Below are 25,996 nucleotides of genomic sequence, written 5' to 3'. Positions count from 1 at the left end.
GAAAGAGAAAAGATACACAGGGAAGTCCATAGGTGACTATTCATTCCAAGGGCAATTAAGCAGCACATTACATTTGGTCACTCTCAAGAACATTCTCCATTACTTCCTCTCCTCCTTCCTCTTCCTGAAAGGACTACTTGAGAAGCAGAGTAAAATAGAAGATGTCTTCTAAAAACATCTCAGGATGGTTCAAAACCACTTCCTCCCAAAAGACTGGCACAGCATAAAACAAACATGTCATGCAATCAAGAAAAGCAGATCCAGTCTCCTCAGTACTTTATGTCATAAAAATGTCACCACATTGTGTGCCTTTTTGCTGCAGCAAGATAACATGGCTCCCCTTCCAGAACTAAGCACAATCATGAAACATTAATGAAAATCACCTTCTGCATCAAGAAGAAATTCTTCAAAATCAAACTATTCAACACTATTTGGATGGCTGGTTGTCACAAGCAGAAAGAGTTTTAGCAACTTTCGATTACAGCAAGGCCATAGGCAGACCACGTTCAGCTCAGCCTTACTATCTACCTTTTCTGCACAAAAATTTCCAATGTCTTGGCTTAAGAAAGAACAGTATTATATAATGTAGTGTTGTGTCACTATTGAACTAGGACTTGGGAGATCCAGGGTCAAGTCGTTACCGAGCTGTGAAATTTACCGGATTGACCTTGTCTCTAGGGTTCTGGGGAAACTAAAGTGGGCAGAAGAACAGCCACCTTCAACAAATTATAGAAAGATATAATACAAATACTACTGCTGTAATAAATAAAAGCAGATCAAAGTGATATACATTCTCTCTTTGATATTTTTATATGCTTGCCAGAAGGTTTGGCTGCTGTCAAATTACAAATACATGTAGAAACAGTCCCAAAAGTTACCAGCATGTATCTGGTAACAAATACCCTTTTGGAAATACCCACTGGAAACAAATGCCCTTTAAACATGATATCAAAAACATTTTTTGTAAGAAAATCTTTTCATGAATATTCTCCAAGGTTTAAAATTTGTTATCAAGTTTTGACACTGATCACACACGATGGATAAAGAAAAAGCAATGGCATCAAGCACTTGTCATCCTTGAACAAAAAATAACAAAGTTCAAAGGAAAACAGCAGAACAAGAATTCATCAGGAAGTGGTTTGAATAAGGACAAAGTATATTATACTCATTTGACTGCACACATTAATGTCCTTATCTATGCAGTTTGGCTGTATCACCACCCAACGTTTGTTCATTTTATGACCATGATGGAAGAAATATCTTCTGTGGCCATTTTCGCATTTCTGTTCATTTCTGTATGGCAAATCAGCTGTGATGTTGCTTATTTTCTGAGTTTAATTTGTTATACTTTGAAATTTGAGAGAAAACTACTACTTCCAATCCTCTTTTCTTGAACTGCAGGAATAGAATCTATTGAAAACAGCTTATTTATTTACACATTTTTCCTACCTATGAGGGCCTTCGGAATCATGTACAACTGGCCTCCATATTTGCGGGTTTAACTTTTGCAGATTTGATTATTTGCAGATTTTATTAATATGCTCTCTATAAGAATGTCTGGGTCCTCCAGGGCAACGTTATGGTCAAGCTCCTCCAAAAGTTTCCCACAGTCATGGTAGAGGACTTAAGAGAGAGAACTCCCTAGGAATCTCTAGGTCCTTCAGGGAATCTATGGTTATTTTCCAGCAGAAGTTGACCATAAAGTTACTCTAGAGCAGAGCTTCTTAAACCTTTTCCACTTGTGACCCCCAGAAACTTTTACATGACCTGGGGTACATAGGTCTATGAAATAAGTATTAAAATGATTTAAAAAATTTCATGTGACCTCAAATTGAGCGAAGGGGAACCCATTTGGGGTATAAACCCACAGTTTATGAAGTAATGTCCTAGAGCAGTGGTTCTCAACCTGTGGTCTCCCAGATGTTTTGACTTTCAACTCCCAGAAATCCTAACAGCTGGTAAACTGACTGGGATTTCTGGGAGTTGTAGGCCAAAACACCTGGGGATCCACAGGTTGAGAACCACTGTCCTAGAGGATCTAGAGAAGTGTTCTCTCAAGTATTATTTTTAAGTTGTAGTTTTGCCACTTTTACAGGGTTCTACACCCTGAGCCACCCTAAAGTGGAGGGCCTACTATATAACAAACTCCCCCATCACAGTAACACCGGGGGGGGGGGGGCGACGACGACGAGGAGATTATTTTAAAGCAGGACAAAATGGTTATCACTGTTCTCATGTGGAAGGCTTCTATTTTAAGTTGGACACACAGCTACGTCATATCAAACTGTACATTTTCTATAATATGGAATTAGGCCACAATCACACATTTTTGCATAGCAGCCAAATGTCTGCTCCAGAACTCACATGCAGATAAACACATCAGGGCCCTACAAACCTAGACAAATACTACAGATAGCAATTGTCAAAACGAGTCAAAGACAAGGGCCATCTGGACAAGACAGTAGTGTGTCCTGGGTGAATCAGAGGAAGCATCTCAGAAACAGGACAATTGTGGCAACGCTGTTCCTCTGCTGAAAACAGACCAACATATCAGGAATACAAGAGAAACACTACACGAAGTTCACCCTTGGACCAGCTGTCCATGGATGAACTTTGTACTATGAGATAAAGGAGCATATGAAATAAAAACAGCATACTTTAAAAAAAAACCTACATACTATACAGAAATATTAAAAACCTTTTGTAGATGGTCAGTAGTTTCCCTTTTACTTTTGCTTCCACAGTAAGATGATTCAATAAAGGCCTTCCATGTAAGAAATGAATGATTGTGATCCTTCAGATGTTTTTTGATTAGAACACCCATAACCTTCACTACACTTGGCAAGGGCCGGTGGGAATTGTAGGTCAATGAATCAAGGCTCCAATCAAATTAAAACAATAAAAACCATGTGACCATTACAACAGGGGCAGTAGAATTGAGCCAAAGTCAGAGCCAGTTTGACTTCATATTAATCCACAGAATCCATCAGGTCATATCAACTCATATCCTAGGATGGGCCAAAAGCTTGGTCCCAGATCCAGATCTTCAGCTGCTTCCTAAAGGACATGAGTGAGGGGGCTACACAATTACACAGAAAATAACACTTTCAAACCAGAAACAGATCATTTTTCAAATTTTGCTACATAGTGTTATCATTCATTATCCATCTCTCCCCTTAACTTTCATTTGAATGACCCCAACCCACATATTTACTGACAGCGGGTAGCTATCTGCACATATAAGCACAACTAGGATTACGAGAAAGCGGTGAACTGTTGATCCCCATTGTATTCTCTCAAAGCATACTAACAATTACAGCATTTTTGGGACATACAATTGGAGCAGTTAGTCCAACACAGTTTGTGAAAAGTTGCTGGAGCTGCAGTATTTTTTAAAGAGCTAAAATCTGATCAATCAGCAATTTTGCATGTATCACTGCATACGGAACAAATGAGAGTAGAATTAATGAATTCAGAGCAAAAGTGTCCTATGTCCCACTCATCTATATAGCTTATTAGGGTTCTTGTTTTTATCTTTCCTTGACCTGATGGAAACCCACCCCATTGGTTTGTTGCGAGAACAAAAGCTGAGGAAGAAAAGGCCACGTATGACCAATGAATGTGAAGGGATGAATAGCCCCAATGTTCTTAATACATTTGAACTAAATAATTTTTAAGGGCCGTTTGGATTTTACCAATATGGGAATTATGTGAGGTTCAAGAAAAAATAATATATTAGAGAAAAACTGAAAAAAATAATTTTAAAATCAATTTATGTATATATGTTAGTAGTTTAGACTGATGTACTTAGAATAGAGATGTATGTTGTGTAGTTTGATATGCAATTATTGTTAGGTATGTCTGTGTTTATGTATGCATAAGTAATAATAACCTATATATATAAAAGAGTGATGGCATCACGGCGGCCCACAAAACAACAAAACTACAGGCCCCCCAACCTCAAAATTTGACAACACAACCCATCATTCACGGCTCTAGGTTGATACAACAAAAAGAAAAGAAAAATAAAGTCCTAATTACAGGGAGAGGAATAATAGTTTTTATCCAATTGCTGCCAGTTAGAAGGCTAAGCTCATCCAACTTGGTCTCCTAGCAACCCAATAAAAAATAATTAAAAACACTAAAAATAATTAAAAACACTAAAAAAATAATACAATAAAATACTATAATAACAGAAAATAACTAAAAATAATACAAGAAAATAATAAAATATAATAAACAAAAAGATAACTTACAATAAAATTAATTAAAAAAATACAAATAACGTCAAATAAAAATTACACAACAATTTTTAACCAATACCACCACCACTTTGCCACAGCAACGCGTGGCCGGGCACAGCTAGTAATAATAATAATAATAATAATCATCATCATCATCATCTATATCTGGCCACCATCTCCCCGAAGGGTCTCAGGGTGGCTTACAAGGCACTCCAGGGTGCACATATAACATACAACAGGTAAAAACGGTACAAAAGTATAAAACAAGTCACGTAAAATTATAACAACCCTTGTCAACACATATAGCATAAAATCAAAATACAGTAATACAATTTTAAAACAACAGTAAATAAAACTAACTGCTGTCAATTCACAAAGTGCCAAGTAAGAAGGCCCATTCAGCCTACTCAAGGCCAAAGGCCTGTTTGAATATTAATGTTTTCAGGTATTTTCAAGTATTGCTGTTGTATATTTGTGCCTTTTCCTGTTAAAATTTTTACATAAAAATGTTGCAGGGGGAAAGGAAAATACATGGCAATATGCGAGACTGTGAGACATTTACTTGAAGGGCTTTCAGAACAAATTAATATAAGAACACGAGAAGCCTACCTCATCCAGTATTCTGTCCACACAGTGTCCAAAGAGTTGCCTAAGGGAAGCAGGATAAGAGTACAGTCCAAGCCCATATTATGGGGCAATTGGAATCCATAAACAGGCATGCTGCAGTACTGATGATAATATATAGTCATCATGAGTAGTAATAAGAATAGCCTGATCCTCCATGAAAATGTATTGAACCACAAGAGCACACATTCCTATCCATAACAAATGAGAATTTTATGCAACTTGTTCTACAGTACCCATTTTTAAACTAGACTTTTAGTTCTTATACAAAAACACAACCCAGAATATACTAAGGACAGCATATGACACATTTACTTCACTGTTATTACTTTTTGTTTTTTAATCTTCTCTCTCCTTATACAACCCAAGCTCTTACACATTCATTAAGCATGACTATTTGACCTTTAAATTAATTTTCTGAGACATTATGTCACAGGGAGCTACAAACAAGATTTGACTGCTGCACCAGCCACACTGGTTTTGAGGCAGCAAACAGGTCAAGTGTTTGACAGGTACAAACGTCAGCCAGAAACGAATCCGATGCTGGAATTATGATCCCATTGAGCTGGCTTCCCATCAACAACTTCCCTTTCCAGGACTCTTATCTGATTTAACAGGGTTATATGAGTTTTCCTGACATCATGGAACCTGCTAGACTAGAATTCATTCTCGGAAGAAGATTATGTTTAAGAAATAAAACATAGACTACCTCTCACATTACAACTATCAGGTACACACCAAATAAACCTAGAATGCTGCATAATTGTGCAAGAGGGATGCATAAAATTGGTATGAATATATGGGGAGCCACTGCAGTCAACTGCAGTATTTCACAAAAAGACAAAAGCACATCTGGATCAATAGCCCAGCATTCTGTTCACAGAACAGACCAACTGAGTGCCTGCAGGAAGTCTTCCAGCAGAACATGTTTGTGACTACACCTTCCATCTTGCATTTCCCAGCAACTGACGTATGAAAATGATATACAGAGGTTGCCAGGTTGTCTACACAGCAGTATTCCTACTTGCTACGCCAACTCACAACTGGCCAAGACAGGACTTCCAGGCAAGAACATGGAGATTGGCAGATGTCTCCAAGTCACTCTGGCAACACAAGTGGCTTTCAGTGGCATGCCAGTTAGGGGGATGACTCAACAGACATAATGAAGAAAGAAAGAAATGCTTTATTATTTTATATGGAGAGAGAGAGAGAGAGAGAGAGAGAGAGAGAGAGAGAGAGGTGTTAGAGGTTAGATATCTATACACATAATAAAAGTATGTGTGTATGTGGCAGCATGTTCTCTTACACAGGCAGCCTCCTGCCTCCACAAAGAGATTTAACCCACAGTGATGAGGAGCCAACAAAGCCCTCCCTCCACTGACATTGCAGATTATAGCAATCACCACATCCCAGTATTCTTTTCACTCTCCATTGGTGTGAAATTTGCATGAACCTGCCCCGCCCACTGCCTCTTCTTTAACTCCTTCCTATTCTTTTCTATGGCACACAGCAACCAAACATACTAGAGAGAGGTTTGGGGATAATGCACCATAATTTATAGGAGTTGTAGGGACTGGGATGTATAGTTCACCTGCAATCTAAAAGCACTCTGAACGCACCAACGATGGACCTAGAATTAATTTGGTGCACAGACCCAATGCTGCCAACTTTTCATACTATGGGGTGATTGACCGTGGCATCAGAGTTATAGTTCACCCATGTTCAGAGAACACTGAACCCAGCAAGTGACGGGTCTGGACCAAACTTGGTACACAGACCCAACATAGCCAACTGTGAATAATAGTTCACCCATATTGAGAGAATACTGAATCCAGGAGAGGAGGAATCTCGACCAAACTTGGCACACAGACCCAACATGGCCAAGTCTGCATAATAGCGGGGGTTCAAAGAGAGTTGACCTTGGAATATGGTAGTTGTACTTCACCCTTATCCAGAGAGCCCTGAACCCAGCTGACGTCAGATCTGCATCAAACTTGGCATATAGACCCAACATGGCCTACTGTGCATACAGGCCTGGTTTGGAGGTGATTGTCCTTGGCATATGGAAGTTGTAGTTCACCCACATCAAGAGAGCACTGAATGCAGCCAATGTCGGATCTGGACCAAATTTGTGACATAGACAAACAATGCCTTTCCAAATAACCCGGGCACTGCCGGGTCCCCAAGTTAGTATACACATATATTTGAGTCTGCATATTTACTACAGACTAATTCCCATTGAATTCAAGAGGACTTACTTTGGAATAAACATGACTAGGACAATGTTGGGAGGGCCACTCATTATAGAAAGATATCCTTTCTAGCTTAAGTAACTAAATTGGCTATGACAAGATATAAACATTAAGCTTTTTCTATAATCATGAAAATGTGGGTTTAGGATAAAGCTAGCAGCTCATTATGTATAGCCCTATGATGACATACAATATTGATTACTGTATTAATTGAAATATTTATATTATACTCTTTAGTATAGGACCTTGAAGCAGCATATAGTATAAATAATTTAAAACAATTTCCAGATCAAAATCATAAGTAATTTATACATGATAAAGACACATTAAACAAGTGAGCAGTTCAAGAAGTTAAAAGCTGCAACCATTTCACTATTATGTATATGTATATTTCAAAGTAAATTAGTCTCCAAAGGGTTTAATAAAAAGACATGTTTGGACTTGGCATCAGAAAGAAAAAAACAACTCTGCCACCAGTTGAATCTCCAAGGGGAGGATATTCCACAAAAGGGTGCCACAATGAGATGGCCCTCTCCCATGTCCTCCCACTTCATAATGTTTTCATGAGTGGGACCCTGACATATTGCAGACCTTAGTCCTTGGCAGAAAAATATGTTCTTTCAAGTACGGTAGTCCCAAGCTATTTAGATACCATCACAAATATCTTGAATTGGGATTGAATTCGAATTGGAAGCCCAAGTAGCTCCTCTGAGAGTGGTGTTATTAATATTTATATGGTACTCCAGCAAATAATAACTAAAGACAGTAGCATGTCTCAATGAAAGCCAGGGTGGTGTAGTGGTTTCAGTGATGCCAGAGTTCAAATCCACGCTCAAGATGACCCTGGGCAAGTTGCACACTCTCAGAAGGAGGAAAATGGAAATTTCTCTAAATAAATCATGCCAAGAACATACCATAATAGGTTCTTGCCTTAGGGTCAAAGTAAACTGAAAATGACTTGAAGGCACACAACAGGAAGTATCTGGCTCTATAAGGTATCTTTAATGTTTAGTGATTCACATCAGGGTTTGTTTGTTTGTTTGTTTTTGCACAATCAGGGACACTGGAAACATCTTACCATTTGCCTGCCGTTTGAAGGCTACTCTGCCCCACAATCTAGAACAGTGATTGGTATAGCCCGGAATGACAACTGCAACATCACTCAAAACATTGTCATTGTACATGCTACAAGATTTTGGTTTGTTAAACCTATAGTGCAATATGTTTTCATGATGTACAACCCACTTCATCAGAGTTGAGTTTATGAAGCTTATGCCATGCCATAACAAAGGTTGTTAGTCTTTGAAGGTGCCACAATTGGTTACCGCAACTGACTTAACATTGTTACCCCATAACAGAGCACATTAATGCCAAGTGGATAGCAGCAATATCCACATGGCTGTAATGTGTAAGCTTCTTTTAAATACAGAGTAATCTAGAAAATGCATGGCCTGAATTTTGACTGCACAGCATTCCCGTTTATTCCCTTCTACACTCGCAATAACCAAGCTAATTTGTTAACATACAAAACATTAACAAGTTTCAAACAAAAGTTAAACTATGACTAAAGACAGTAATGACATGAGCCAGTGCAAGACCTCCTAGAGATTCCATTGTTGAAAACATCCTCATTCTGGTAGCTACCTGCCTCACCTCATCTGATAGGAGCACGTAGAAGAGCATCTCAAATTACGACTAACATCCAGCAGTAAGTGTGGTGTAATGGTTAGAACGTTGAACTCTGGAGATCAGAGTTCAATTCCTCACTTGGCCATGGAAAGCTACTTGGTGACCTTGGACAAGCCACACACTCTCTGCCTGAGAGGAAGGCCAAGGCAATATCCTTTTGACAACTCTTTCTAGAAAGCAACAAGTTTGCCTTAGGGTTACCATAATACAAAAATGACCTGAAAGCACACAACAACCAAACCAAGTAGCTGTGGGAGGAGATACTCCTTCAAGTTAACTTGCTGCTAGCTACTTACAGCTTTATTGCTTAAAACCAATACTGTCGAACCAATGAGTCATTCTGCATTTTGCTTTAATCCAAAGTACCATACTATTAAAAAGTGCACAGAATCATAAAAAGAGACTACAAGGGTCATCCAGTCTAACCCGCTACCATGTCATTCAATCAATAAACCAAACTTATCTGATTTAAGAAAATGTTACTACAATGGCAAATGACCCCACACTTAGAATAATTAAAGTAGCATAATGAGCAAATAAGACCTTATGTGTTCTATAACATAGCTTCAGTAGTCACATTATCAACCCAAGCTGCTTATTGAAAGCCACTCTCACAATTTTGGTTCAAAGCAAAGCCCATACACAGGGCAAATCATTGCCAGTGAATACGTCAGGCCACAAGGCAATTTTGTTTTTAAAGAAATGGCTTGTATGAGGCACAAAGTAAACTGAAACAAACTATACACATTGTTCTCTCCATGGTAATTGCAGAAGCATTGTGTGCCCATTTAATTGCTGTAAGCTATACCAACTACACACCCAGTTCCAGACATAAATACTATTACCAGTTGAACAACCATTATTCAAAAAGCTTGGGACAGTATTTTAGAATACTTGCCACCCACAATAAGATACATTGGAGATGGGGCCCAAGTTTAAACATGAAATTCATATACACTTTATATACATACTCTGAAGGCAAACACAGTATCTGCACTAAGTTTGTGCATGAAACTGAGTTTATGCACACTAAACCCTCAGAAAACAAAGTTGCCACTATATCAGCAGACAGCTTTGGTGTATTTTGGATTTCGCAGCATTCCGGATATGTAATGGTGAACCTGTAGTTCGGAGGAAATGTCTGGGTGGGGTTTGAGAAATAATATTGAACACCTCTTATCCAAAATGCTTGGGATCAGAAGTGCTCTTTGGTGTAAACAACTTTTCCCCATTAAAACTCTTCCAGGAGTGAATTTCCCTTCCAAGGGGTATATGTCTCTCACTTCCTGTTCTCTCAGCCCCGTTCTTAACTGTGAGTGATTTCTAAGTTAGGTGTTTGTAATTTGGGGACTGCCTGTATACCAGTATATGTATGTGTGTGTTGTATTTGTATCCCACTTTTTCTCTCAAGAAGACTCAAAGCAGCTGACAATTAAAACCACACAATATATAAACTAAAACCTAAAGTATATAAATATTAAAAGACAATTAAATTTGAGACTTGTTAAAAATACATAATTAAAACCAATAAAATCATTAAAACCACTAAAAATCTGTTAAACTACATAAAACACAGCACCCCCTGGTTTGGTCTTAACATCTTTCCTCTCCAAAAGCCTGTCTGAATAAAAAGGTCTTCCGGCTGCTTCCAGAAGGATGGGGAGGGGGGGTCATTCTAGCTTCCCTGGGAAAAAGGGAGTTCCAGAGTTGCGTGGCAGCCACCAAGAAGGCCTGCTCTCTCATTCTCACCAACCAAGCTTGAGAGGGAGGTGGGACAGAGAGAAGGCCTCTCCTGAAGATCTCCAGGCCCAGGCAGGTTCGTACAAGGAGATGTGCTCAAATAGCCTGAACCTTTGAATTGTTCCCAGAAACAGACTGGCAGCCAGTAGAGATGCTTCAACAAGGCTCTGCCCACATGTAGTCAGCCCCAGTGAACAATCTGGCTGCAGCTGAAGTTCCCGAGCACTCTTCAGGGGCAACCCCATGACGAGCATGTTATGGCAATCCAGACCTAAAGCATGTATCACCATGGCCAGATCTGGCTTCTTAAGGAACTGATGCACTTGGTGCAAACGTTTTAATGAATTAAGGTCACTACAGAAAATTGGGCCTCCAGATTCAATGCCAACTGTGGACCCATGTCTTCAGGGAGAGTGTAACATCATCAAACACAAGTTGGACCCCTATTCCCTGATAGGGCTTCCGACTGATCAGGAGCACCTCTGTTGTGTCTGGATTAAGTTTCGGTTTGTTTGCCCTCATACAGTCCATACGCACAGCCTGATGGTGATTTTAAACACAGTATCAGTTCAGGCTAGCCCCTTTGCTTTAAGCCTTCCGTTCCAGCTTAAAAGCATGGCTCTTTAAGCAAGCCTTTGATCTTATGTAGGTTTTTAAGGATTAGTCTGAGGACTTACTGTGGGCATCACGTCGGCACTGGACTATGTCAATTGAAACAACTTATTTTTATCTGCAGCTATGACTGCATGTTATGAATTTGAATGTTTTACACTGTAAAACCTCGCCGTATTTTGTTGGCTGCCCTGAGTCCCATCAGGGAGATGGTGGCAGGTAGAAATAAAATTTATTATTATTTCCTGACGTTCCGCCCACATTTATGACAGGCATTCTCAGAGGTTGTAAGGTCTGTTGGAAACTAGGCAAGCGGGGTGTTAAAGGTGGGAGAAAGAACTCTTGTCTGCCCGAGGCAAGTGTGAATGTTGCAACTGGCCAACTTGATTAGCATTGAATAGCCTTGCAGCTTCAAGGTCTGGCTGCTTACTGCCTCAAACAGACAAAGAGTTCTTTCTCCCACCCTGGACATTATTCCATATACAGTAGAGTCTCTTATCCAACACTCGCTTATCCAACGTTCTGGATTATCCAACGCATTTTTGTAGTCAATGTTTTCAAAACATCGTGATATTTTGGTGCTAAATTCATAAATGCAGTAATTACTACATAGCATTACTGCATATTGAACTACTTTTTCTGTCAAATTAGTTGTATAACATGATGTTTTGGTGCTTAATTTGTAAAATCATAACCTAATTTGATGTTTAATAGGCTTTTCCTTAATCCCTCCTTATTATCCAACATATTCGCTTATCCAACATTTTGCTGGCCCGTTTATGTTGGATAAGTGAGACTCTACTGTATATATAAACCTCACTTGCCTAGTTTCCAGCAGACCTCTGAGGATGCCTGCCATAGATGTGGGCAAAACATCAGGAAAGAATGCTTCTGGAATATGACCATACAGCCCGGAAAACTCGCAGCAACTCTAAGTTGGTGTACTCTAAACAATCCAAAAGCTAAGTTGCCACCATCTCAGCCACCCATGTGGCCAATTCTGGAATATTTCAGACTTGGAAAGACTCTGGATAAGGCAAGCATGGGCAAAGTTGTGCCCTCCAGGTGTTTTGGACTTCAACTCCCACAATTCCTAACAGACTCAGGCCCTTTCTTTCCCCCCCTCAGCCGCTTAAGCAGCTATGGGAGTTGAAGTCCAAAACACCTGCAGGGCCCAACTTTGCCCATGCCTGGGATAAGGGATGCTGAGGACACGTATTCCCAAACCTGACACACTTTCCAAATGTGGAGGAAGTGAGTGGCGGCAGGAGAGGCAGATGAGATCACCTCCCATGAGGCTTTTGTTCCTTCCTTTCCAAGTGCCTCGTCAGCTTCTGAGGTGACAAAAGGAGGCCCAGGAAAAGTTTCCACTCAAAAAAGACACAACACACTTCAAAAGAAATGTGCCACGGCTCTGGAAGCAGCTTCCCCTTTCAGAAGCGGCCTGGAAGTGGGGAAACTGGGGAGAACAAAGTTGGCCACCAGGGAGGACAACAAGGCAGAGCTGGAAAACTTCTCCTGGGTGAAGCCCACCTCCAAAGAAACTCCAAGGCAAGAGGAAGACATAGGGAGGGAACCCATGTCCCTCGCCGCCTTCTCTTCAACATGGGGGGGGGGTCTGTCCTTGCTGAGCAGCCCGAAGTGGCCGAGGTGCAACACAAATGTCTCCCCCCTTTCTCCTCCTCCCCTTCCTCCCTCACGCCGCCCTCCGGGGCCAAGTTGGTCCCTCGAGCTCCCGCCTCGCCCGCTCCCTCACTTACTTCGCCGGCCCAGCTCGGGAACCACCGCGGCCGGAACTCGAGAGCAGCACCCGCGCGGGCCGGGGGGGCAGAGAAGAGGAGCCCTCCCGATACTCGCCGCACATCAGAGCCACAACATGTTGGATTAGTCATTCATCTAGGGAGGGCGGGGAGAGAGGAGCCCGAGGAGGCGGGAGGGAAAGCGCCCCGCGTTGCCTTCTGGGAGGCGTAGTTTTGTGCTCGCTTCCTGCTCCGACGGCGAAGGCCGGAAAGCAAAACAGCCGACTACATTTCCCGCGGTGCAGTGCAATTTTTTGCTTATGTTCTCTGTCTTTGGTTAAAGAGTTCGGGTGCTTTGGTGTCCTCCCTTGTATTCCGGCTTAGCGACGACACTGATCAGAAAGTGGGGCTGTGGCGTTATGAAAGCGTCTCCAACCTTTGAGTCTTTTGAGTCTAGGACAGGGTGCTGCTTGTATGGCCAATGGAAGTTGTTCTTTAGAGAACTGTGGACTTGTTGGCTTTCTGAGGAAAAAGAAGAAAAGTTAGGAGAGAGGCAGGCTGCAGGCCCATAACCTGTATCCCCATTCAGTGCAGTCTTTTGAGATACGTCACGTTTAATTCATGGAAAGGCGGGATTTTAGTTTTCATTTGAATGAATGAACGACTTTTCTGTAATGAGCTCCAGACAGCCTGTGACGCCTTCCTTACATTATTTATTTATTTATTTACAGTATTTATATTCCGCCCTTCTCACCCCGAAGGGGACTCAGGGCGGATTACAATGAACACATATATGGCAAACATTCAATGCCAACAGACAAACAACATATATAGACAGACACAGAGGCATTTAACATTTTTTCCAGCTTCACGATTCCGGCCACAGGGGGAGCTGTTGCTTCACTGTCCAGTAGCGGCTGTACTTCCTCATTCCTTTCCTCGTGTTTTGCTGGCAGTTTTATGATGTTGTAAATTAGTTAAATAAAGCGTACCTAAATTTCCCTAATTGACAGATGCAACTGTCTTTTGGGGCTGCATAGGTCAACAGCAAGCCGGGCTATTTAATGGTCAGGTGCTTAACCCGACCCGGGCTTCGAACTCATGACCTCTCGGTCAGTAGTGATTTATTGCAGCTGGTTACTAGCCAGCAGCGGCACAGCCCAGGGTGCATCTACACTGTAGAATTAATGCAATTTGACACTTTGGACCATAATAATAATAATAATAATAATACAACAGACTACAAACAGAGGCACAACTATGTGGCTCAAATGATTCATTGGAACTTATGCCTCAAGTACCACCTCCCAGCAGTAAAGAACTGGTGGGATCACAAGCCTGCAAAACTCTTGGAAAATGAACACGCAAAGATACTGTGGGACTTTCGAATCCAGACTGACAAAGTTCTGGAACACAACACACCAGACATCACAGTTGTGGAAAAGAAAAAGGTTTGGCTCATTGATGTCGCCATCCCAGGTTCTTAAAATGTGAGGAGGCTTTTTCAGGATTGTGTAACTCTATTAAAATAAAAATAAAATAAATTTCATATTTGACTTTGGAATTCATCTCAAGTCCATCTCTCGGAAGGGGAATCCAATTTTTCAATAACATCACCACCACTCTTTGGCAGAAAGGTGAAAACGAGCTTGTAGAATTACAACTCCAATGATTCCTTAGCACTGAGTTTAATAAAGTTATATAGATTTATAAAGTTACTCATCTGTGAATCACTTTTAGAATATCAGTATCTTCCACATTCTGGTTTGCAAAGTGTTCTGCTTTCCTTCCACAATGTAATCAGTTTTGTTTCACTGCTTGAATCATGTTCTTCAGAACATTAACAAGATTGCCCCCCAGTGGAGATCCCTTTATGAGCTAATGCTGTAGTTTTCAAAGAAGTAGCAGTGTTACCTGTAGTTTGTTGTGGCACCCAGGCTCTTTGACAAAGCTAAATACCTCGCAAAGGTGCAAATCTCAGGATTCCACAGCATTGAGTCATGGCGATTAATGTGTTGTCAAACTGCTATAATTCTGCAGTGTGGATATAACCATGGGCCCCATCTACACTGCCATTTAATATAGTTTGCACTGAGATGTTTGTCCAATGTAGAATACAATCATCCCTCCACATTTGTTGAGTTTGGGAGATTTGATTAAAAACATTCTCTCTAAGAATTTCTAGGTCCTCCAGTGCGAGTCTAAAGTCAACTTCTTCCAGTCGTGCTGGAGGACTTAGAGATTGCAGGAAAGAACAATTTTATTCATTAATTTGTTTATTTTGTGAGATTTGACTGCATAGAGCAGGGGTCCTCAAACACTTTAAGCCAAGGGCTGGTTCATGGTCTCTCAGATTATTGAGTTTGAAAAAAATATGAATCCTTATGCACATGGCAATATCTTATTTTTAATGCAAAAAACATGGAAGAACAATACAATATTTAAAACGAAGAGTCATTTTAACCAATATAAGCTTACCAGTATTTCAATAGGAAGTGTGGGCCTGCTTTTGGCTAATAAGAGAGTCAAGTTAATTAGGATTGTGGTTGTATGTCTTCAAGTCCTTTTAGACTTAGGGTGACCTTAAGTCTAAAGTATAGGGCCTTAAAGGGTCACATACGACCCACAGGTCTTAGTTTGGAGACCCCGGTATAGAGGAAGTTAGGTGATGGAAAGCTTGAATGAAGACCAGAGAAAGCCCAGTGATGAAAGAGGAAAATGATGGAACAAAATAAATATTCATTTAAAGAAAACTTTGGGTATATATCATAGATTTTTAAGGGATAACTTTGTTGTAATGTGAAAGATCTGAGCATTTTTCTTTTTAGGACCATGTACAACCAAAGAATAAATGGCACTCTTCCAATAGCACTGCACAGTAAACCAGGTACATCTAGTTATTACATGCAGTTGATACAGATCAAATTATAATAAACCTGTGAATGTTTGACTCCACATTCTTCAGTCCTTGGAATGAACTGAAAGCTACATGTTCCCACAAAACATTGCAAAAATCTGTGTCCTGAAGGTTGTGTTTGGTTGCTTTTGACCTGTGTCCTTTAAATAAACAATATTTTCCCTTAAAGCGTCATCACTGTTTTAAAAGAAACCACCACTGGGTTATTGTAAACAAGCAGGTTTTCTAGCTGGAATTTCTTTTGGGAAAAATCTATCATCGCTCAGAAATCAACTTTCAAGGCTAATATGGAGTATTTTCCTGGCTTCCAACTCTTAATGACTCATCATAAGGAAAGTTAATGTTGTTACTGGAAGCTATAATTATATATTACAGACAATTCATATCTGGATTTAATAGCTTAGTAATGTTGAATCAAATGTGCTTATTCTGGGCAATCTTTGAGTATGATTCATTACAGCATCAATCTGTAAATATTTTCTCTCTCTCTGATAAATATAAACTTACTCACATTAGATAGGAGCCCCGGTGGCGCAATGGGTTAAACCTGTGTGCCGGCAGGACTGCTGACCGAAAGGTTGGCGGTTTGAATCCAGGGAACGGGGTGAACTCTCGTCTGTCAGCTCCAGCTTCCCATGTGGGAACATGAGAGAAGCCTCCCACAGGATGGTAACACATCTGGCGTCCCCTGGGCAACGTCCTTGCAGACGGCTAATTGTCTCACACCAGAAGTGACTTGCAGTTTCTCAAGTCGTTCTTGACATGAAAAAAACCCAAATTTTGTCATTATGCAGATGTAGTTAGATAACGTTGCTATTCAGATGAAACAAATTAAATAGTTCTCACCAGTCACATAAATGTCAAATGTATTAGCAAATCCTCTGACACTTCACAGATGTAAACATATGCAGGAATTATCTATCTTCATTTGCATTTTGATTTCTTACTATGTTCATATTATGGGGATGACTTCCCTTACAAAAGGCCTTTACTCTAAGAAACTCAAGCAATATATATTGATGCTCTGAAAACTTGTGACTATCTCCAATCAGACCTCCGACTGATTTTTGTGGGTTTGATCATTTATGAATTTGATTAAAAATGTTCTATCTAAAGAATGTATCATTTCTCCAGTGTGGTTTTATTCAACATCTGCAGGAAGTTGACCATAGAATCATGCACGAGGCACTAGAGATTTCTAGAGAGAACATCTTTTTAGGAATCTCTAAACCTTGTAGTGCAACTTCATGGTCAATGTCTGGCAGATGTTGATGCTAGAGTTGTGTTGTCTCAGGTAAAACAATTAGTGTTTTTTTAATTTGTGGTTTCCCCACTTTTGTGCTGGGGGTCCTGCATGCTTAACCACAGCAAATGTGGAGGAATGACTGTAGTCTTAGCCTGCTCTTCAGTAGAAGTCAACATCCAAATCTGTTTTTGAGCATTGTGTGCTCCAATCCAGATTATTCTAACAATGAAGGTAGTCATCCTGCTTAAACTGCAACCTTCTAAGATTGGGGTTGTCATATTCTAGTTTCCCAAATCTGGCATAGTTCACACATTATTTAAATATCTTCAAAATGTGAACAAGAGACATTATGCTCATTTTCATAGGGAGTAGCATTTTGGACAGGTCCTTCCAAATTTGGCCTAAAACACAGATTTGCTGTCCCCATGACATGCACAGTACTAGCAAACCCTGGCATCTACACTGTAGAATTAATGCAGTGTAGATGCCAGGGTTTGCTGGTAGTGTGTATGTTTGGCACTACTTAAACTGCCATGTCTCTGTGCTTAGGATTCATGAGAGTTATAGTTTGATGAGGCTTTGTAAAACTAAAACTCCCATGTGTCCATGGCATTGAGCCATGGAAGTGAAATTGGTGTCAAACTAGATTAATCCTACAGTGTAGATGCATCTAAGGTCTGTCAAAATTCTTACATTAAGGAAGCTGCATCCTGTTTATCTCCATCCAGTGAGACCTACCACCTCTTTAGACCTATTATATCCTTATCACCTAAATACGGTATCTTGCCACATTTCTCCAGCCTTGAAGAGCCTGAGCGAACAGAGAAAGACCTCTGAATTGTGTTGAATGCTGTTTTCTTTATCTCTATGAATGGACAGGGCATTGGACATAACCTGTTGGAAAATAACTGTGCCCAGTCTCTGGTCACATATCCATTTGGCAAATGTGAATCTCCATGAATATGTGGAGACCACCTTTTGAAAATCACTAATCAAGAAAAGCATGACCTTGTTAGAAGTCAACTCTTTGAGCAAGTGATATTCGCAAGCATTCATGTAATGGCACACAAGTAACTCAGCTGTTAAACTGAAGAACCATGTCTTTGAACTGCCAAGGATAAAGACATGCCACTGCAAAAATATATTTGGTTAGCAGAGGATGATTGTTTATAATTGTAATTGTAGTTGCTCGTACACTCCCTTTAAAAACCTTTTAGGGTTGTTGTATGTCTTTCGGGCTGTGTGGCCATGTTCCAGAAGTATTCTCTCCTGACGTTTCGCCCACATCTATGGCAGGCATCCTCAGAGGTTGTGAGGTATGGATAAACTAGGTAAGGTAAGGAAAGAATATATATCTGTGGAGAGTCCAGGGTGTGGCAAGAGTCCTTTGTCACTGGGAAGCCAGCACTAATGTTTCAGTTAATCACCCTAATTAGCATTGGAAAGGTTTTGTCTCTTGATGCAAAAGGTGAATACAAAATGGGGTCCTGAGTCTGAACATGCTCAGTACAATCAGATGTCTATAACTCCTCCTACACCAAAGTGGTAAGTCAAACTGGCAAATCAGCATACATATAGAATACAGTTAGCAAATATATACATTAACAAATAAATAGTGAGAGGCTTGGGAGTTTGCTATTTCCAACACAGAGACCATTTTATGAATTTAAAAAATGTTACAATCTTCAGTGACAGTGGATTCGCCCTCTTCCTGAATTAATTGGACTTCAGAGGATGATGGTCTTTCAACATTTGTGGAACGAGCAATAAAGAGTCATGTTCTTCAATCTAAAGCTAGACAAAGATAGAAAAAAACTGAGCTTAATGAAACTGATAGCTAGATATGAAGGTCTGTACAAGTTGTTCCTCGGCACCAGCTCAGTTCTGTCCTGAACCCACATTGTAGGCTATTTGCTTATGGATACGGGTGTACTTTTGGGTTCTGCTTATGTATTTGATCATGAAGGAAATATTACAAGACAGCCTCAGTCTTAGGTATTTGATCAAATCAAATCAAATCTTGTGCACAGGTCTGGAACTTCTGACAGTTTGGATAAAATACTCAGCTTTGAGGTTAAAGCAGCCATTATGCGTAAATCATTAAACCATGCACATTTCTTCTCTTTACTCTGAATAGCACAAATTGCTGATCTCCAATATAGATTGTCATTTTTTCCAGGCAGCATTTTGCATCTTTATAGAAGCATAAAGTACAGGCTGGGTATCCTGTATTTTAAATACTTGGAGCCAAAATAAGTTTGGATTTTAGAATATTTATATTTGCATATATCATATGTACATTATTATTATTATTATTATTATTATTATTATTATTATTATTATTATTATTATTATTACAAAGAGGTATCTTGGAGAAGGGACCCAAGTCTAAACAAGACATTCACTTACAGGTATATTTTATATATATTTTGAAGGGAACTTTATAATCAATATTTTGATTAATTTTGGACATAAAAGGAAGTTTGTGTACATTGAGCTCATAGAAAGAATGGTAAAACATCAAACATCCAGGCGTCCCCTGGGCAATGTCCTTGCAGATGGCCAATTCTCTCACACTAGAAGCGACTTGCAGTTTCTCAAGTCACTCCTGACATGAACAAAAAAAGAAAAGAAAGCAAAGATGTTACTATCTCAATCACCCATGTCAACAATTTTGGAATATTTTATATTTCAGAATTCCAGATAAGGAATGCTCAATCCGTATATTATTCTCTCTTTATTTGTAATTATTTTTGTTATTGCAATATAAGTTCCGTATTTCAAATACTAGAAAGAAAACCTCAGTTCGTTAGATATAGCTTATATTATTTACAAAACTCTCTAAAATTCTGTCAATAAAAAGAAATTTTAAACATAATAAACAGAAATTGAAATTGGCTTAGCTGAGCACCTAAACCACTCTTTCATGCTTTCCAGTTAGTCAAGATAGTCAGACAGTTGGCCTGTGGTGACTCTTAGGTCACATCTATGCAGCCATATAAAATCCAGATTATCTACTTTGAACTGAATTATATGAATCTACACTGCCATATAAATCAGATAATCTGGATTTTATATGACAGTGTAGTTGGGGCCTTGAAGCAAAGCTTGCCTTGAACACAATGGTACCTGGGCAATTAGATTTAATACATTGGAGAGATATTTCAGCACCACACTGTAGAATAAAAAGAACTGTCAGTTTTAAAATTATCTTCCTGACCAGTCTTTGATATATTGATGCAGAAATAGAATTGGAAATATACTGCATCCAAGAGTAATCTTGTGCTGCCAGCTGCAGAACCCTTTCATTTTCTTTGACTTGCAGTTCAAAGAAAACAGTGCTCTTTTTATATAGGTCTCTATTATGCCTTAAATCTATCAAAAGGATATCTAAACAGTCTATTTATGTCACAACCCTGAAATCCCACACAGCAAAAGGTTGGGTTTTCAGTTCAGCAATCATTATCTCCACACACTTCTTAGGTTTCTTAAAAGGGAATTTCTATTTCTTAGATTAATACATGGAAACCAGAGTCTAAAAATAGATGTCTGGCTTTCATCTATCTCCATAAAACTGCATGATATTGCCATGTATCCTGGGTCTTTAAAGTTCTCCTGTATTTAATAATAATGCAGCTCCTTAGCTTTTTTATTATCACGGAACACTACAACTGTACAATATACTCTCTTTTCTTTAACAATTTATTCTGACAGCCCTTATCTGTTGCTGTTTCTACTTGGATGGCTTCTGGTGCCATCTTTTCCTCCTCAGAAATTGTATTGAGAAAGGAACACAAGTATAGAAGGAGCCGTGGTGGAACACAGAAAAGTTACACATGGAAACCAGTGATATCTTAGTAAAGTAGGTAAAGGTTTCCCCTGACGTTAAGTCCAGTCATGTCTGACTCTGGGGGTTGGTGCTCATTTCTATTTCTTAGCCGAAGAGCTAGCGTTGTCCGTAGACACCTCCAAGGTCATGTGGCTGGCATGACTGCATGTAGAGCCGTTACTTTCCCGCCGGAGCGGTACCTATTGATCTACTCACATTGGCATCTTTTCGAACTGCTAGGTTGGCAGAAGCTGGAGCTAACAGCGGCCACTCACGCCGCTCCCGGGGTTTGAACCTGGGACCTTTCGGTCTGCAAGTTCAGCAGCTCAGTGCTTTAACACACTTCGCCACCGGGGTTCCTAGTGTTTGCTTTTTTTTAGTGATATCTTAACCTCCCATAAAATTCTGAACATGAGAAAAAGCAACTGCGGAACAGAATCCATGCTGAAAATGGAAAACATCTAGAATTATTCTATCCTACATATTACTCTATCCCACATATTACTGGCATCTAGTGCACTAAGAAACACATTTCACCGGCTTGGGAATCAGGAATAGGAGCTTCTTGTAGCATGTTTTAGCACTGTCTGGGAGAGACTGCAAAATGTAGTGATTTTCAGCTCTGAATAACAACTAAAGATGTGTTATGTTTTTTAAAAACCCCATATCTCTACAGGTAATAAGTACCCAAAACAACAACAAAAACAAAGAACAGACTACTGCGAAGCCAAGCAATGAAATCTACTCTCTGTGGCAATTAAGTGCAAAGCAATCTTGAAGCAACAAAAGAATAGAATAGGGAAAGCAAAGACTGGACAAGTGAATTAGCAGCTGGTATACCAAGGTGGAGTATGCAACTTGAGACCCTATGACAGGAGGGGCTCTGGAGTGGCTGAGTGACAGCACAGAGAGAAGGCGGTTCTCTGCTCCCTTTGAGAGCCTTTGGTGTGCCACAGACAACTTTTACGTCAAGACTTGAAGGGCAAAAAGTTTGACTGGAGGGACAGTTCAACTGGTGTGGAATTTTCCTTTTATTCTGCTGGAAGCCCAAACATTGGTGGTGCCAACCGCAAAGAAGAAGGGATTTATAACTTGGTTTTTGAGAACGAAGGAGGCAGAGAGCTCCCATTCTTCGTAATTGCCCTGGGAACCCTGCAATAATATCCACCATGAAGAAGAACTGTTGAACCCCTCAAAAGACCATCATCATCATCATCATAATCATCATCATCATCATCATCATCACCGGCCAAAAACACTCTTTGGAAGCATTTTATGTTTCTCAGAAATCTCCAGCAAAGGCAAGAGCTTCCATCCAGCTCATAAGGTGGAGGCAAAGCATAACATTAACAAAACATCTTAAGGTGGCACTCGGGAACCTCGATTAGAAGCATCTAAGCATCACCACCTTCAAATCACTTCTCACCACAGACGGATTTGACTGTTGATCATCCACAGAGGTACTATGGTGGCTTTGCTCAAGCTTTATCTCATGGCTTTCAGCTTCGTCTTCTGGGCAGCAGGTCTAACAATGCTGATCATTGGTATTTGGGCAAAACTTTCACTGGAGACCTACTTGGTGTTGTCTACCAATGAATACCCCAATACCCCCTTCATTTTATTGACTACAGGCACTGCTGTCATAGTCTGGGGCTTTTTGGGTTGCTACAGTGCTGCCACTGAACACCGTTGTCTATTGCGCACTTATGGAAGTTTTCAGTTCGCTGTGCTGGTGGCTGGCTTAGCAGTAGGGCTCTCCAATTTGCTTTATCGCAAGGATATTGCTGAAGGCTTCCAGAATGGGCTTTGGGAAGCCATACGTTCCTACACTGAGGATGAAGGGAAGACAGAAGTATTGGATGCTGTTCAACGCTCCTTGAACTGCTGTGGGGTCGAGAGTTACCGCGACTGGTTTTCCTCACCCTGGTCGATGGAAAAACCAACACCCAACAGCTCAGTGCCCATGAGTTGTTGCAGGGCACGCAAAGGTTGCCTGCACAGTCCTCTCCCTTCAGATGCCTGGGGCATTTACCACGATGGATGCTTCACCAAGATCTCTCACTTTGTCAGTGATAATATGTTCTACATTGCCACAGCTGGACTTGGGGTTGCAGTCATGCAGGTAGTAGGTATTATCTTGACTAGCCTGCTGGCTGCCCGAATCCCATCAGGTGGTGTTTCTCATTCAATCTGATGCACAGCACTGAGTTCTTTTCTTCTCTCATTCAAAGGTACTGTGTTCTCTTCCATCCCTTGAATAATGCTGCCATCATCCTCCCTGCAAAGGCACAAGACCAAAAATTCAAGTCAAATTTACCTAATATGTAGTGCCATCAAACATTCACGTCCATTGCATACTCCTAATGAAAGCTGTTTCTTTCGGCTTCATTGCCTTTCTTCACCCTGCTGTTTGTGTTGCTCTGCAAGAGAACCACTAAGTGAGTCCCCTACTATTATTATTTGGCAAGAAAGAGACATTGTGCCTCCTTTTCTCTCTCTCTCTCTCTCTCTCTCTCTCTCAATATTTCTTCACTACTCACCATCTCCACCCTGGCTTCCCTTTTAGCTGCCTCGAGACTACTGGAATGTCGGCAAGACTATAATTCTACCTGTCTTTTGTTCTCTTCCACGCATGAAAAAGGAAATATTTTCTACCTGCAAAGCTGCCTCAAGTTGGGTGCTACTTAAAGCCACTCGCTCATATCAATAGAGGGAAAACAATACATCTCTGTTTTCTTGGGGCAGCTGTTGATGCCTTTCTTAACTTTCTGGAGGGGAAGAGTAATTAAGGGCCACAAGTGTGAAAATAAAAAAATATTCTTAAGAAAGAAGCCAGTGTTTTTTGCAATCTGTTAGCTGGCCATGAATGACCAGATAAAGTGAGATATATTTCCTTATGATGTAAGATAGCCTTGATGTTTCATGAATGAGCTAATCTTGAAAAATAATTAGAAATTGCAGCTTTCAGGCTTACGAAAGAGAAGCTCAAAGGGTCCTTTGTACATTCTCAATGTGATAGAAAACTTAATTCTTGGCAAAAGTCAGTGAAAACCTGTCAAACTGCAAGGGAATTTCTCTCTCCAAATGTCTGTTACTGCCAGAAACGTTATACAGTAGAGTCTCACTTATCCAAGCTAAACAGGCCAGCAGAAGCTTGGATAAGCGAATATCTTGGATAATAAGAAGGGATTAAGGAAAAGCCTATTAAACATTAAATTAGGTTATGATTTTACAAATTAAGCACCAAAATATCATGTTATACAACAAATTTGACAGAAATCTAGTTCAATACGCAGTAATGTTATGTTGTAATTACTGTATTTATGAATTATATCACAAAATATCACAATATATTGAAAACATTGACTACAAAAATGGCTTGGATAATCCAGAAACTTGGATAAGCGAGGCTTGGATAAGTACATGGACTTTCTCCCTTGATGGAGCAACGCCTCTCTCTGTGTTTTGCCCTATTCAGGAGTTACACAGTTTGCATCTTTTAAATGGGAAAAAGCCCTATATGGTTATTGTCAGACTTTGCGATTTTCTAGATATGCTAATTTTATCAAATTTGTCCACAGTCTTATTTGGTAGCTGTTCAGTTTAGTTGCAATAAACATTAGGAGTCTTAGGTTGAAGCTGGGGGCAAAAATGCCATGGAATAACAGGTACCCAATGGCCTGTGAAAAATAATGTGGAAAGGATGGCTTCTATTTTAAAGAAAGAATATATAAAAAAGAAAGAGAGTTGAATAGCTGGGAAACTGAAAAGCAATCTATACTGAATGTGAACCGCCAGCTTCTGGCAATCCACTTGAACCTTCACAGTCCAGATGTAGTAGTATCAGAGAACCAGAATTCAGGATCCTTGGGACAAAGTTATTATTAAAAGCCAAAGCAAGGAGAATTTCCCCCTGGATACTTCTAGCAGTAAGTGTTGGAAGCACGCTAATCAAGCATAAACTGCTAATCAGTACCGTAATTATCCTACAGATATCAAACTATGAGCAGTTTCATAATACATTTTTACCTATGGGTAAAGAATATACAGTACAGGCCTCAAACTTGTATGGGACTTATTGTGGAAAAAAATAATAATGAACCCTATTGAAAGGAATGACTTCTAGTGAAAGCATATCATAGAATTGCACTGTGGGAACTAAAAATATATATTTATTTACCCTATTTATAAAATAGAATGATTAAAACTAATACATATTAACATTTAAAAACATCACATTCAATATTAAAATTATGCCATCCAACTTGGATGGATGTCTAGAGAGATTGTTTTTTCCAGACATGGGTAAAGTAAAATTTTAGATATTCATTCTGCAAATACAGTGATCATATTGTACAGTTATTCTGGGTAAAGTTTATTATTTTTCTGATATTTTAATCTGTGATATTTAGGCTTATGCCTTAAAATGTAAAAGGAGTATCTTATCATTATCACCAACCATGGAAAGCATTTTTGTATGAGTGATAAGTCACATGGACGTCACAATATTGCTTTAGGTTATGTATGAGTAGTTGCATTTACATTTTTATTTCTCTGTATTTAATATATTTTACCTCACAATGCATAGAAATTAGCATGTGGGCGTGAGAGAAAAGCCTACTCATATCCACACCAGTGCTTCATTGAGAATAAATGGAGCAGATGCTAAGAAATTTTTCTGTGCATGGAAAATGCTTATTTATTTGTATTGTTTAGAAATGGCCAAGGGGATAGTAGTAGTCATGGTACTAAAGAATGTAAGTTGTAATATATATTACTGAACCTTGTAGATTCTTCTACAATTCTTCTACAATTTTCTAGAGAAATGTGAATTGGGGTTGTTGTATGTCTTTCGGGTTGTGTGAATTGATTGTATCTCTTTATAGAGTGTGCACCTAGAGCATGACTGTGTGAGGCTAGTTTTTTAAAATTCCCTGTATTTATCTGTTGTGTTCTCTTCCTCAGCAGGATGAGTGGCTGGGAGAAGATCAATAAATACTTTTAATAAACAATAAATAGGCGCAGCAGTGTCCTGTTAAAGGAAACCAGGTCATCATGCTATTAGTCAGTTTCAGTGTTATAAGTGAGATTTATGATTGCATAT

At 39.7% G+C, this 25,996-nt stretch overlaps 2 protein-coding genes across 2 annotated transcripts in view; one reads left to right on the top strand and one right to left on the bottom strand.

Moving 5' to 3' along the window:
• The window catches only part of trabd (TraB domain containing), a 35,264-nt gene extending 22,128 nt beyond the window's left edge, over positions 1 to 13,136 (bottom strand). Inside the window, exon 1 of the mRNA XM_003221312.4 lies at positions 12,922 to 13,136. Coding sequence (XP_003221360.2) covers positions 12,922 to 13,053 — 132 coding nt within the window. The 5' untranslated portion in view covers positions 13,054 to 13,136. The remainder of the gene's footprint in view (positions 1 to 12,921) is intronic.
• Positions 13,137 to 21,703: 8,567 nt separating this feature from the next.
• Positions 21,704 to 25,937, top strand: LOC103278926 (tetraspanin-7-like). The gene is made up of 2 exons (XM_008111218.3): positions 21,704 to 23,123; positions 23,459 to 25,937. The coding sequence occupies exon 1, from the start codon at positions 22,358 to 22,360 to the stop codon at positions 23,084 to 23,086; it is 729 nt and encodes a 242-aa protein (XP_008109425.1). The 5' UTR covers positions 21,704 to 22,357; the 3' UTR covers positions 23,087 to 23,123; positions 23,459 to 25,937.
• Positions 25,938 to 25,996: the final 59 nt, after the last annotated feature.

This window comes from Anolis carolinensis, chromosome 5 (assembly GCF_035594765.1).
Source record: "Anolis carolinensis isolate JA03-04 chromosome 5, rAnoCar3.1.pri, whole genome shotgun sequence".
NCBI lineage: Eukaryota > Metazoa > Chordata > Lepidosauria > Squamata > Dactyloidae > Anolis > Anolis carolinensis.
The sequence above is the reverse complement of the archived record's forward strand: the minus strand, read 5'-3'. Positions and strand labels throughout refer to the sequence as shown.

Bases quoted from the DNA above. Each gene is read 5' to 3' on its own strand.
- LOC103278926 (XM_008111218.3), top strand. From the start codon at position 22,358: ATGGTGGCTTTGCTCAAGCTTTATCTCATGGCTTTCAGCTTCGTCTTC.